This window comes from Cupressus sempervirens, chromosome 3, assembly GCF_028749045.1.
Source record: "Cupressus sempervirens isolate cs-2001-9-10 chromosome 3, ASM2874904v1, whole genome shotgun sequence".
In the NCBI taxonomy this organism is placed as follows: Eukaryota; Viridiplantae; Streptophyta; class Pinopsida; order Cupressales; family Cupressaceae; genus Cupressus; species Cupressus sempervirens.
In genome coordinates this window covers 846360699-846373217 of record NC_143120.1, presented here as the reverse complement: position 1 = coordinate 846373217, position 12519 = coordinate 846360699, and the positions used below count along the sequence as shown (strand labels likewise).

The window sequence follows — 12519 nt, the reverse complement described above, 5'->3', positions numbered from 1 at the left end:
GTAGCAGCCAGATGTGCCACTTCCTAATATTGGCATGTACCATTTATTAGTCTTGTAGAATGAAGAAATCAAGAAGCAAGTTTAGGAGCTAGTTGATAAAGGAGTTATCTATCCTAGTACTTCTCCTTGTGGTTCTCTTATTGTGTTGGTTACATAGAATCATAGGACTTGGAGAATGTGCATTGACTACAGGGCTCTAAACAAGATACTGGTAAAGAATAGGTACCCTCTCCCTAGAATTGATGATTTACTTGATCAGTTGAAAAATGCAATTTATTTCACTAAGCTAGACTTGTGTAGTCAATATCATCAAATAAGAATTGTAGAAAATGATATTTGGAGAACTACTTTTAAGACAAAAAAATGACTTTATGAGTGGTTGGTTATACCATCTAGGATTTTTAATGCACTAGCTACATTCATGAGAATCATGAATGATCTCTTTCATCCTTTTATTAATGATTTTTTCATAGTCTATTTAGATGATATTCTTCTATTCAGTAAGTCTTCGGATGATCATGTAATTCATGTAAAGAAAGTATTTGATATAGTGAGAAAAGAAAAAACTTTTTGTTAAGATGTCTAAATGTAAATTTGGTAAGACATCCTTAGTGTACTTAAGCTATGTTGTAGGAGATGGTCAATTGAAAGTAGACCTTATGAAGGTCGAATGTATTGTAAAATGGCCTAAGCAAATAATGGTTACAGAAATTGGGAGCTTTTTAGGTGCTATTCAATATTGGTGGAAGTCCATTGCAAACTTCTCTTACATTGCATCACCATTGCATGCATTAACTAGTATGAAGGCAACTCTTTAGTGGGGAGGTCTGCAATAGAAGGCTTTTGACACTTTGAAGGAAAAGTTGAGTATTAATGCAAGGAGGTAAACCGGTCGACTACCACTTTGAAACCTTTTTAGGAGCAGTAGGTAACTATCCCACTTATGATAAGAAACTTTATGCTTTAGTTTAGAGTGTTAAAAAAATGAAACACTACTAAATGGGAAAAGAAGCTATAACCAACACTGATCGTCAACCACTTCAATATTTGCACTCACAATCTAAGTTGCAACAAAGTAGGCACTTTAGGTGGATGGGTTTTCTGCAATAGTTTCATTTGGTAATTAAGTATAATAAGGGTTCCCATAACAAAGTAACATATATGTTCTCTACGCCTCCTATTAAGAATGCCTTGATAATCCTTTAGTATATTTCTATGGTTCATTAAAGTTTTTCAGTAACAATATGCTAATGATGAGAACTTTAAGGATATCTATGTAGCTTTAATCCAGGGTAAACATGTAGAAGAGAAAGGTTACTATGTGCATGATAATTTTTTGTACCACTTGGGAAACTTATGCATTCCTAGAGATGAACAAGCATAGATGATCCATGAAGCACATACCTCTCTAATTGTAGGACATTTTGGGGTAAGTAAGACATTGGCTTGATTGTAGAAACATTGTTACTAGCCTTGTATGCAAGAAACTATCACTAAGTATATAAAAAGATGTTTAATGTGTGCAACTAGAAAACCAAGTAATAGGAAATTAGGTTTGTACGCACCATTACCTATACCATCCCATCCATGGGAAAGTGTGTCTATGGACTTTGTGGGAGGATTACCTATGTCTAGGAAGGATCATGATTATTTGCATGTAGTAGTTGATTGGTTAAGAAAAATGTGTACTTTAATGTCTTGTAAAAGCAAGCTCACTACTAAACTAACAACTCATTTGTACTTTCAATTTGTATGGGTTCATTTTGGGTTACCTAGTTCTTGATTCTTAGGGGAATTTTGGTCATCTCTATGGGGACTCATGGACACCAAGCTAAAGAAGATTACAACCTTCCATCTACAGATCGACCGACAGACTGAGGTACTAAATATGATACTTGTGCATTTTCTTAGAGGTTACTATAGCAAGCATCCTAAGTTGTGGGATGAAATTCTTCACTATGTGGAGCAAGCTTACAACCATGTGGCACACTCTTCTACAAAGAGGTCTCCTTTCAAGACTTGTTTCAATTATTTTCCTAAAATGCCATTGGATTTTTCTTTTGGAAAGGATGCCATTATCAATGGACATCATGATATAGAAAGGGCTTTAAAGTTCATCTAGAAGGTCCAAGCAATCCATTAGGCAGTATAAGCATAGTTGGAGCAAAGCCAAGAAAAATACAAGGCTGGCCATGATAAGCATTGCATCGATCACCATTTCCAAGTTGGTCATAGAGTTTGGTTACATATTAGTAAGGAAAGAAGGCAAGGTGAAGGAATAAAGCTCAAGCCTATTAGGTATAGTACTTTTGAGATCTTGGAAAATATTGATACCAATACCTTCTACCTTAATCTTCCTCCATACATGCAAATTTACTCAGTTGTCAATGTGGAGAACTTGAAGTTGTATGAGCAGCCAATGATCTTGGATGAAGACACAGACATTCAAATTTCATTCATTGATGATCTTTCATTGGAGTACATGTTAGAATTGCTAGAAGATGTTATCCTAGACAGGAATGTCAAAACTTCACAGAGAGAACTAGTTGAACACCTCTGAGTGGGATTGAAGGGGATGCATCCAAGCAAGGCAAGATGGATGGAGATTGGAAAAGTGAGGGAACTATACCCTCACCTACTTTTTGAGTAATCCAAACTTTCATAAGTCTGAAAGCTCTTTAGTGTAGAGGATCGAACTGGAGGATATTTTCACCAAAATTTGAAGTATCTCAAGAAACTCCAAAAATAAGCACCATGTTACAGTTCTCAAAAATTTGAGTCCAACGCAACTCAAATGGATGAAAATGGAGTTCGTATGCTTGAGATATGACTAGTCAAAGTTTGGTCAAACCAAGACCAAAGATGATAAAAAGGTGAAAAAAATATCATCTTGAAAGTGATCAACAATGAATTTCAAATGAAAGACCTTGTCAAGATCTTTCCAACCAAATTCATTTCATCAAAATCAGAGTTTTTATGTGAAAGTTGTGATAGTTTAAATTTGTTGAAAAAAGGGACCCTGATGACATTATCATGACATCATCATGACAACTAGAAGTCAGTTGGCAAAAAAGAAACTTCTATGAGATTCGAACTCACGACCACCAACTTCCAAAACCAAGCTAGTGTCCATTGCACCACTGAATGCCTTTAGAATTATGTTGGGCAACATTTTATCTAAACTTAACAATGCCGCCAGTCCGTTTAAAGGTGGCCACCAGTGGGGTTGGAACCCTCGATTGGGAACTTCCCAAAATCCATAACTGTCATTACAGTATATATATATATATATATATATATATATATATATATATATATATATATATATATATATATATATATATATATATATATATATATATATATATATATATATATATATGGCATGCTCTATTTAATTTTGAACTAACCCACCAACCTTGTTAAATTACAATTATTTGTTATGATTTGTACCTCAAATTGGTTATAAAGCCAAACGTAAAAATGGCTAAATGAGGTTATTAAAAATAAGGATCAGTTAAAGGTCCTACTCTTATATTATTTTGTTAGAGCCTTATTTTGGCTAATTTTTTTGTATAAAAAGGGGGTTAGGGACCTTTCTAGGGAGGAGGAAAATGATTCAAAAAATATGAAAGTTGGAGATTTTTCTATGAGGAAAATTTTTCAGTCTTGTACATTAGAGTGATGTTGTGGTATGTTTGAGGGAGTGATGTTGTTGTTGTACCTAATTTTGGAGTTAATTGGATCGGTCCCCCTATTGGAGCAAGACCCAGAGATGTAGTCCATACCAGATGAACTCTGAGAACAAATGTGTTCTATCCCTATCTCTCATTTCTCATTCTCTCATTTAATTTTGTATTGTTCTTTCTTTTCAATTATGCTAATTTGATTCATTAAAAGTTTTCAATTAACTTTATGTAATCAATCAGCATTCCTTTGTAATAGTCCTAGATTCTAATTAGATCAATTAGATACATTATTTCAATAGATCCATATCAGTATTAACTATCTCCTTTCTCTACCATCTCCATACTCTTCACTTGATCCACACAATCCCCTTCTATCTTGTTCCCATCTCCTAGTAATTCACATTTTCTTTCTTTCTTTTAGTTGACTCTGGAGTAAAATATTCTCATTCTACAATAATATAATTCCCCTTATTTTTAATGATCTGAAACATAGTGAATATATTCTCCATAAATAATTTGATCTATTATTTACTATCTAACTATCTAGTAGGAATATACTCTCCCCATTCATAAAAATAGTTAGTGTAAACTAATATATGTTAATGACCTCCACCTAACCTATTTGCAAATTCTCCTATAAATTCAGTCCCTCACTACTAAAAAGGCTCCTTTACTTCCATTTGTCTCCATAATAAGGCTCCTTGGGATTTCAAATTTCTTGAGATCTTTCGAGAATATTCATAGTTCACTTTATATGTAAACACATCTCTAAATATGCTAGAAAAATAATAACCATCTTTAAGGATATTGTGGGAAATATTTCTAGGTGAGAAACGTTCTCTATAAAAACTACAATACTTAGATTTCAATACTTTCCCATACTAATGTTGACCTAGATAAGATAAAAATTCTCCATCCATGTTCTTCCAATATAAGTCACCTTATATCAACACATAGCTAGCTACTTGTAGTTTCAGTTATCCCTTGTAATTTTTATCTACACCATCAAGACATTTGAAATATTTAAAATAGTAGACTACATTAAAGTACCAAAGAGTAAGCTCTATTCATTCATAACCAGCTTGTAGGATATAATTAGTTGCATGGGAAACTTCTAAATTTCATTCAACCATCAATTCATGTAACAATTTTCCTCTCACAAGCTTTTTATTCTAGATATTGTTATTGAGTTCCAACACTTGGTCGATCCATATATATATATATATATATATATATTCTACCAATCACATGTAATTGTCTAAATATATATTTAACCATTATATTACAAATAAAGACCATATATGGGTATGTGCAAGATCATGGTCAACCAAACTATATCCTTAAGTGACAATAAAAAATCAGAAAATCAGGGTTATGTCAACTTGATGTGCAATTTTCATCTTGCTATGAACATTCTATTAAAAATTTGAGAGAAAATAATGTCTAGGAAATTGAATTTAGTTTTTAAACTACTAGGCCTTATCTATAAAAAATTAAAATTGATTAGTGAATTTTTTAAATTTTAATACAATAGTACAAAATGTTGAGCACAAAAATAAGTAGACATATGTCCAACCACCTTAATATAAATAAAATGATAATATTTTTTAATATTATTATCAATATAAGAAGTAGACTCATGCCTGGATGTGGACATATTTTTGGGTATTTTATTCTAAATAAATAATTAATTATGAATTTTTTACTATAGTATTTTTAAAATAAAAAAATCTTATGTCTGACCACCTTAAATAATTCAAAAATTTATAAAATTTAATTTAATTTAATATTTTTCTTTATATTAGACGAAGCATAGAATGTGATGCATCTTTTGGATTTCAAAAATGTTGTACCAATTGAAAGTTATAGTTTTTTTTCAACCTATGTGTGAATCAATAGTTTATACATAAGTCCATTAGAAAATAAGTAATAATTATTCAGTGAAGTCATAATTTGATAGGCATTACATTTATGGAAAGCTAAGAAAATTGTTAAGATACCCTTTTCATTTCATTAAATTTGGGTGGAAAAAAATTAGTTAAACACATGTTCTATGTAAAAAATACATAAGAAGATGCCAAAAACACATTTTTGAGAGGTTTTTAAAGTTGACTATGTAGGGTTGGTATCCAAAGATATACTATGCCTTATGATGGTATTAAATTTGTTAGTTTGGTATCAGGATGAGTGAGAAAAAATTAGGAATAAGTTTTGAAATGCTTTGAGGTTTTTCAAAACAACATATTTTTCAGATTGCCAATTTTTAGAGCACCATGATTCTGCACATACCCATATGATTTCACCTATCAAGTAAGATCTAAATGATTTCACCACTTTAAGCAATGCATATGCTTTTAATGAATTTATGTCATACTTACATTCAACATCCTACAATGATTTTCTAAAAAATACAATTGGCTAGTCATGTCCTTCATAATTATAATGTAACATTATTGCAAAAAATATTTAATAAAGAGTGAAAGAAAAATCTGAAATGGTTTTAAAGGTCGAGATATTTCAATAAAGAATATTTCTATTATTATTTTATGAGGAATCAAGTCGTTGTTTAAAGAAAATAAGATTAGAGAATGTTTTGAAAAAGAAATATATTACACATATCTTTTCAATTCCCTTGCCAAAGGATACATTTTAGAATCTCTAACATATGATTGAGGTCATAGCCTTTCCTAGATAGAGTTGAAGAAACTAGGTTTGGCATTAGTCTAGTACATTATTAGAGTATTATATACTAGATTGGTATTTTGGGGACTACTCCTTAGGGGGATAATTCTTATCTTGTTATGGATATAACAATTATTTATTTTCCTTTTTGAGCTGATTTTAGTTACTTTTTTATGTCTATGGACCTTTTTCTTTAATGTTTAAGGGGATACATCTCATGAAAAATAAAGAATAATTAGGAGCAATTATGTTGAGATTATTAAAGTTAGATACTTGTATTGTTTAGATGGATATATTATGACTTGTGCATTGAAATATTTTTAATTTCATATGTTTCTATTAATGCCAGAGGGGGAGATTATTGGATGTTCATTAGACATTTTTGGAAGTGTGTTGATCATGTCATAGATTCTTATGTGTGATGACACTAATATTTTTTATTGCTGTCAACATACTTTTTTTGTTGTAGATAATATGTTTTGTTTGTTCACTTCAAATAATCTCAGTTGTTTAGATGATTTATTGTACATCATTTTTCTATAATCTTGCCTTTCATTTTAGATGTGTCCATAGTTGATTCTAGATTACTTAGAGATGTTTGTATGAAAAATTGAGCAATTTATATGTCATTTATCAGTTCAGTGTATTTAACTGTTCATTCTATAGCAGTCTATTATTTACTTAGATATGGACTAGGATAATTATTTTAGTTATTTTCAAGATGGTGGTATAGTTGGGACTTATAATAGATTTGTCAAAAAGTTTTATTCATGATTCACTATTTAGAAAGCTATTATTGAGTATAAAAAAGTTCAATGTTCAATATTAGTATTAATAAGCGTAGTAATGAGTTTGGATTTTGAGTCACAGATATGGAAAGGTTTTCACTTATAATATAAATTTAGTTGACATTAGATTTTTCGTGTAGTTCTTAAAATAATTAATGTAGCTTTCATTATTTCAATTATATTTTGATTACTTTTACATGCGGTTTCACTGAGAGTTCAAAATACATTTATGAAAATATGTGATAATAGAATACATGCACCTTCCAATTAGTTTTCAATTTATTTATTTTTCCTCCACGTATGTGATGCTAGAATAGATGCTTCTCTGCAATTCATTGTTTGCATCGAATATGTGTGAAATAGGTGATTTAGTAGACGCGTAATAGGATGTCTCATGTCTCACAAGAGCACATCGCCGTATTTGTAGATATGCATTCCAATTTATATGGCAACTCATGATTAGCATATGCTGTTCTTACAATTTATTGTGAATCCTCAATAAAGTTTTCTAATCTATTCTATGAAAAATGTGTGAAAATAAGAACGGGATTCCAGATCACAATTTCTTTTTGATAATAGTCCTTTCAACTTATTTCATTGGAAATACGTTTGTTACTTGAGGGAAATCCAATGTATTCAGTCTTAATCACATCCATTGTCAAGGAATAATTAATTGGAAAAGCGAGTATTAGGTACAAGTTTTCCAGAGAAGATACCGAATACATTGACGTACCATAAAATTATCATTTTAAAGAAGTGCTAATTGAGATCACTACAAATGTCCAGCTGCAGGTTTGTTGAAAGGTAATTTAGCGAGAAAAGAGGAGTGATTGTTTAATTTCTAGAATGGCGTTATTTCCAGCGTAGAATATTGTATGACAATCTCGAATGTTTCAAATTGCGAAGAAATTTGTTTCGAGGCCACCAGTTCAGTACGAAGTAATAAAAATTACCAAAAATATTCAATATTAATTCGTAGCGGAAAGCTCTTAAGTCAAAGTTTGGCAGAATAGTATTTAGTTGTATTTTCAGTTCGACTATAATGCTTAATACAAATATCTTATAGCAATGTACGAACTCGTGTATGGGCCACAATAATTTTTTTTTATGTATCTATGTATGGATTACGGCTATTGAAGTGTCAATTTTTTGAACAGTGATAGATGACCTCTCATATATATATATTTCGTACCGATCTGGACACAATTAAATAAAATATCAACCTCACAAAACTTTATAACCCTTTTTAATAAAAACCAACTGCGAAAGGGAAGTAATATTTTCCTGCTGTCGTCATGATTGTAGACATTCTAGAAATTGTGGAAAATTAAGGTTAAGTGGGAAACAGATCATGGTGGGTTGCATGTTAAAAATAGGCTAGTATCCACAATATCTTGACACCTTTGAAATTGACATCTATTTGTCTGGATATATGTTTAATCATGATACTGTTTCTAGCAAGGCAGCTGTACATATATCGATGCAAGTTCTGATGCACATATATTTATATAGAAGTAGAAGTTGCAGACGGATAGAATATAGCTGTAAGATAGAGTTAAAGCTGGTCTGTTTGAGTGCTATCACATAGCGACAGCATTCATTATTTGATATGGGTAAGAAAAGAAAAATGACATCATGTGCAGCGTGTAGAGTGCAACGCAAGAAATGTTCAACAGAGTGTGTTTTGGCTGCCCATTTTCCTCCAAACGATCCAGAGAAGTTCGCAATCGTGCACAAAATATTTGGGACCGGCCAGATCATTAAACTTCTTCAAGTATTTTTCTTACTGTGGCCCATATTTATTTCTCAAAATTTTAGTTTAGGAACGTTTTATTTATTGGTACTTTAGTTCTGAATTCCCAAACTCGATACAAAGAAGCTTGTGCTAAATTCTTAATTGGGCAAACATAAAGACACATATTAACCTGATTGGAGTATCTCTTGTCTTTCTCTCGCAATCATAGAAGTGTTTAGCGCTGTAGTGTTTTATAAAATGATATTAATGGTTTTGATGTTGGTCTGGTTTAGGGTATGGAGAGTGGGGAAAGAGGAGCAGCAGTGAATAGCATGGTTTATGAAGCGAGTGCAAGAGTGATTGACCCTGTTCATGGCTGTGCTAAGGAATTTAATCTCCTCGAGAAGCGAATTGCTGAGCTGGAATCCCAATTGGCAGCCACACAAGCAGACCTAAATCATTTGTGGCGTCGGTATGATAAGTTGGTAGGGTTTCTGGGCATTGAATCTCCTGATTCTCAGTTCGATGAGTATCCAACAGTTTCCACATCACAAGTGGTGGAAGATATAATGCATGAGGAGGCTGATTCCTTGCTGCCCTTGGGGTCGCTATGGGAAACATAGATTGAATATGAGATTTAGTTGCCTTTGCTAAGTGTTCCATGTCTAAATTTGAAATCATTTAATTTTATGTCTTTTTAACATTTTATCAAATTAATTTTTTTATCTATACACGTCTTTTTTTTACATTGAAGTTACACAAAGGGAAATGAAGGAAGAGTTGTAATTACACGCAAACCAAGAATGGTGTTGTTTTATAACTTGTAGCAGATAATATCTTAATGTTAATTTATAAAAAACATGTATTTAATTGTTTTTCTTCTATTGCATATCAAGGAAGACAAAGAAACAACATCTAAAGTAGAGTCAGTATAGCAGTTACAAGGAGCAACCTATCTATCCGGATTAATCAAAATATGGATTAAATCCCACCCGAGAAACAAAAACACCAGTCACCTTATGTGACAATGAAGAGTTTAACAACTTAACAGCTTACATTACAAATTTCACAAGTAGATAATAAAAAAACTAGTCTTCTTCTTCACTTTCTGACTCAGAGGTAGTAAACCGGATAGGTGACGGGATTAACAGTCTTGCTGGTGGTTCATCCTCCTAAAACGAGGGTGCTATCTTCCCTCATCTCTAAACATCTGGACCATTTGGGAGAGAGGAAATCAGTATCTCTCATGTTTGTGAAGCCACACTTAAGGTCTTTTTTCTCCATCGTGCCTCTCCCTTCTTGAACAAATATAAGGAAGTCATTCTCCTTTGAGTTTGAATATACCCAGTCACCTGGGTAGCAACATCAAAATTTATGAGTCTCCTAATAGACTCAGTAAGAGACCTACTTTTACCATGAAAAAATCAGTATTCCTATATTTCCAAATGAATTAGAGAATGATAGATGAAAGAATATAGAATTTTTTTTCAAAAAAAATCAGTATTTCTATATTTCCAAAGAATTAGTAACTGATAGATGAAAGAATAGACAAATTTATTTTTTTACATCATTTTCTGCATAAAACTAACTTCCCTGAAATAATATTAACCATAAAAAAATCAGTATCAAAACTTTCACACCAAATAAGCTCCAAATTACCTATGCAAAGGGGCAGTGAAAATAAACATGAGGGATAGTTTCATCTTGCTGACATATAAAACATAAATTAATAGTTACATGCAAATATAACCAATGCTAGACAATAGTAGATCACCTAAAAGAGAACACCAGACACCAAAATTTAATGTGCTTCACCCAATCCTAGTGCTACGTCCACCAGCAACAAGTCCAATATTATTATTACCTAGTGATTACAATCCGCAATCCCTTATAGCTCAATAACACAAAGCACCATGACATTATGAAATCCCAAACCCTAAGCCTCTTTATACATGTTTTTGCTATTTACAAAATTAGGGCTAGAATAAGTTATCCAATAGGAAAAATAGCAATGACACCTTCAACAATATAAGCCATTTTTAGGTTTGGGGATGCTGCCCCTGAAACCCCCTTGGTGGCATTACCCCTTGACCCTACCATGTACTACAACATAGAGTACACGTGGGGCACTACTCCTTGACCCTATCTTGGGGTCACTGCCCCAAAACCCCCATAGAAATAATATGGGAAGAAAATTGTGCCAAATAAACCTCCAAGCCTAATTATGACCCACATTAAAACACCTTGTAATTTTTTAAACAGTAGCTTTTGCAAAATCAACATTCATAAAAAAGTATGTAGTCTTGGGCTCAATTGGCCTTGTCTAGAGGTTAAGAAGGAGCTTCTTCCAGATAGGGGGTTCAAACAAAAGAGTCTAACATGAGTTGATGTGATTCAATATATAAAAATCTGCGGTAAGGGCTAAGTACACACTTTTAGATTTGACCTTGTGAATAGGGGATGAGTTAGGCCTACAAAGGAGAATGGAGCAAGAATCAAGAATGCAACATTGTGTATTCATCTTGCTAGATTCCATTTCATTTTTACAAGGTAATCAGTCCTCCAATGAGATTTTGGTGAGCTAAATTAATCCTTTAGATGGGATACTAAATGAGTACACCATCACAAATAATGTCCCAAAAAGAACCAATGTTTGATTGTGCCCATTTTCTTGTCGAACATCCTTGAACCAAGGTAAAGGCTTTACATTATGCTTAATGTTTCTTCAAATAGAAACTTTACCACACCAGATATTGTCAATTTTTATCCTCTAAATAGACCCTAGGATGGCTCCAACACTTTTCCAACTCTTCCATATAGATTTGAATATGTTGGATCCTCCAACAATGGAGATTTTGTCAAGAGCAAGAAGGTCACCCATGTCCAATCCTCTCCAAAATTTAGCTTTATTTAGAAGTAATATTATGTTTAATTAATATCATCCAATGTTCATTACCACAGGGGCCTTTTCTATCCATTTGATAGCTGGTGTAATGTCTTGTTTCCTAAGATCTTTTAGTCCCAAATCTCTAGCTTCTTTATTTTTAGTACACCATTCCCATGTCACTACATGTTTCTTCTTACCCCCCTTCCTATTAGACAATTGAAAATTCCACAATAATTTTCTAGATAAATCCAAATTGGCCAACATTAAAGAGACATGTAGAAGAGCAATCGACGGTATATGACAATGATTTTTTTTGCCATACTTAAACCCTACATACCAAAGAAAGATAAGAGGAGTTCTACTTCCTCAACTTGGTTATAATTTTACACATTGACACATAAATTATATTAGAATATGCAAGTGAGATACCTAGACAACTTACTAGATGATTAGGTCCTCCCCATCTAATAGGAAATTCAATACAATGTGTAGGAAGTTGTAGATTGCAAACCAAAAAAATGGAAAAATTTCTTCTTCATGCAGAGCTAGAAAGATCAAGTTTTCTCATAAGACAAATCATGTTCTCTTATTCTTAAAAAAATAAGATGGAAGTATCATCAAAAAACTACACATTAGTTATCTCTTCTTGACTAGGAAGAATAGGGCCTTCTACTATAGGAGAAAGAATAATGTCTCTAAGGGCATATTGCAATGAGTACATAAAATAATAAAAAATAG

At 32.4% G+C, this 12519-nt stretch overlaps 1 protein-coding gene and 1 long non-coding RNA gene across 2 annotated transcripts; one reads left to right on the top strand and one right to left on the bottom strand.

Annotated features, from left to right (window-relative positions):
- The first annotated feature begins 8566 nt into the window (after nucleotides 1-8566).
- LOC149569429 (LOB domain-containing protein 23-like) lies at nucleotides 8567-9623 on the top strand. The gene is made up of 2 exons (XM_089822131.1): nucleotides 8567-8933; nucleotides 9188-9623. The coding sequence occupies exons 1-2, from the start codon at nucleotides 8769-8771 to the stop codon at nucleotides 9515-9517; spliced, it is 495 nt and encodes a 164-aa protein (XP_089678257.1). The 5' UTR covers nucleotides 8567-8768; the 3' UTR covers nucleotides 9518-9623.
- A 134-nt stretch (nucleotides 9624-9757) lies between these two features.
- On the bottom strand, nucleotides 9758-10964 carry LOC149569428 (uncharacterized). Its single transcript, XR_016362744.1, has 2 exons — nucleotides 10669-10964; nucleotides 9758-10246 (listed from the first exon to the last, which is right to left on the bottom strand). It is a non-coding gene; the product is annotated as an uncharacterized LOC149569428 (long non-coding RNA).
- Between the last annotated feature and the right edge of the window lie 1555 nt (nucleotides 10965-12519).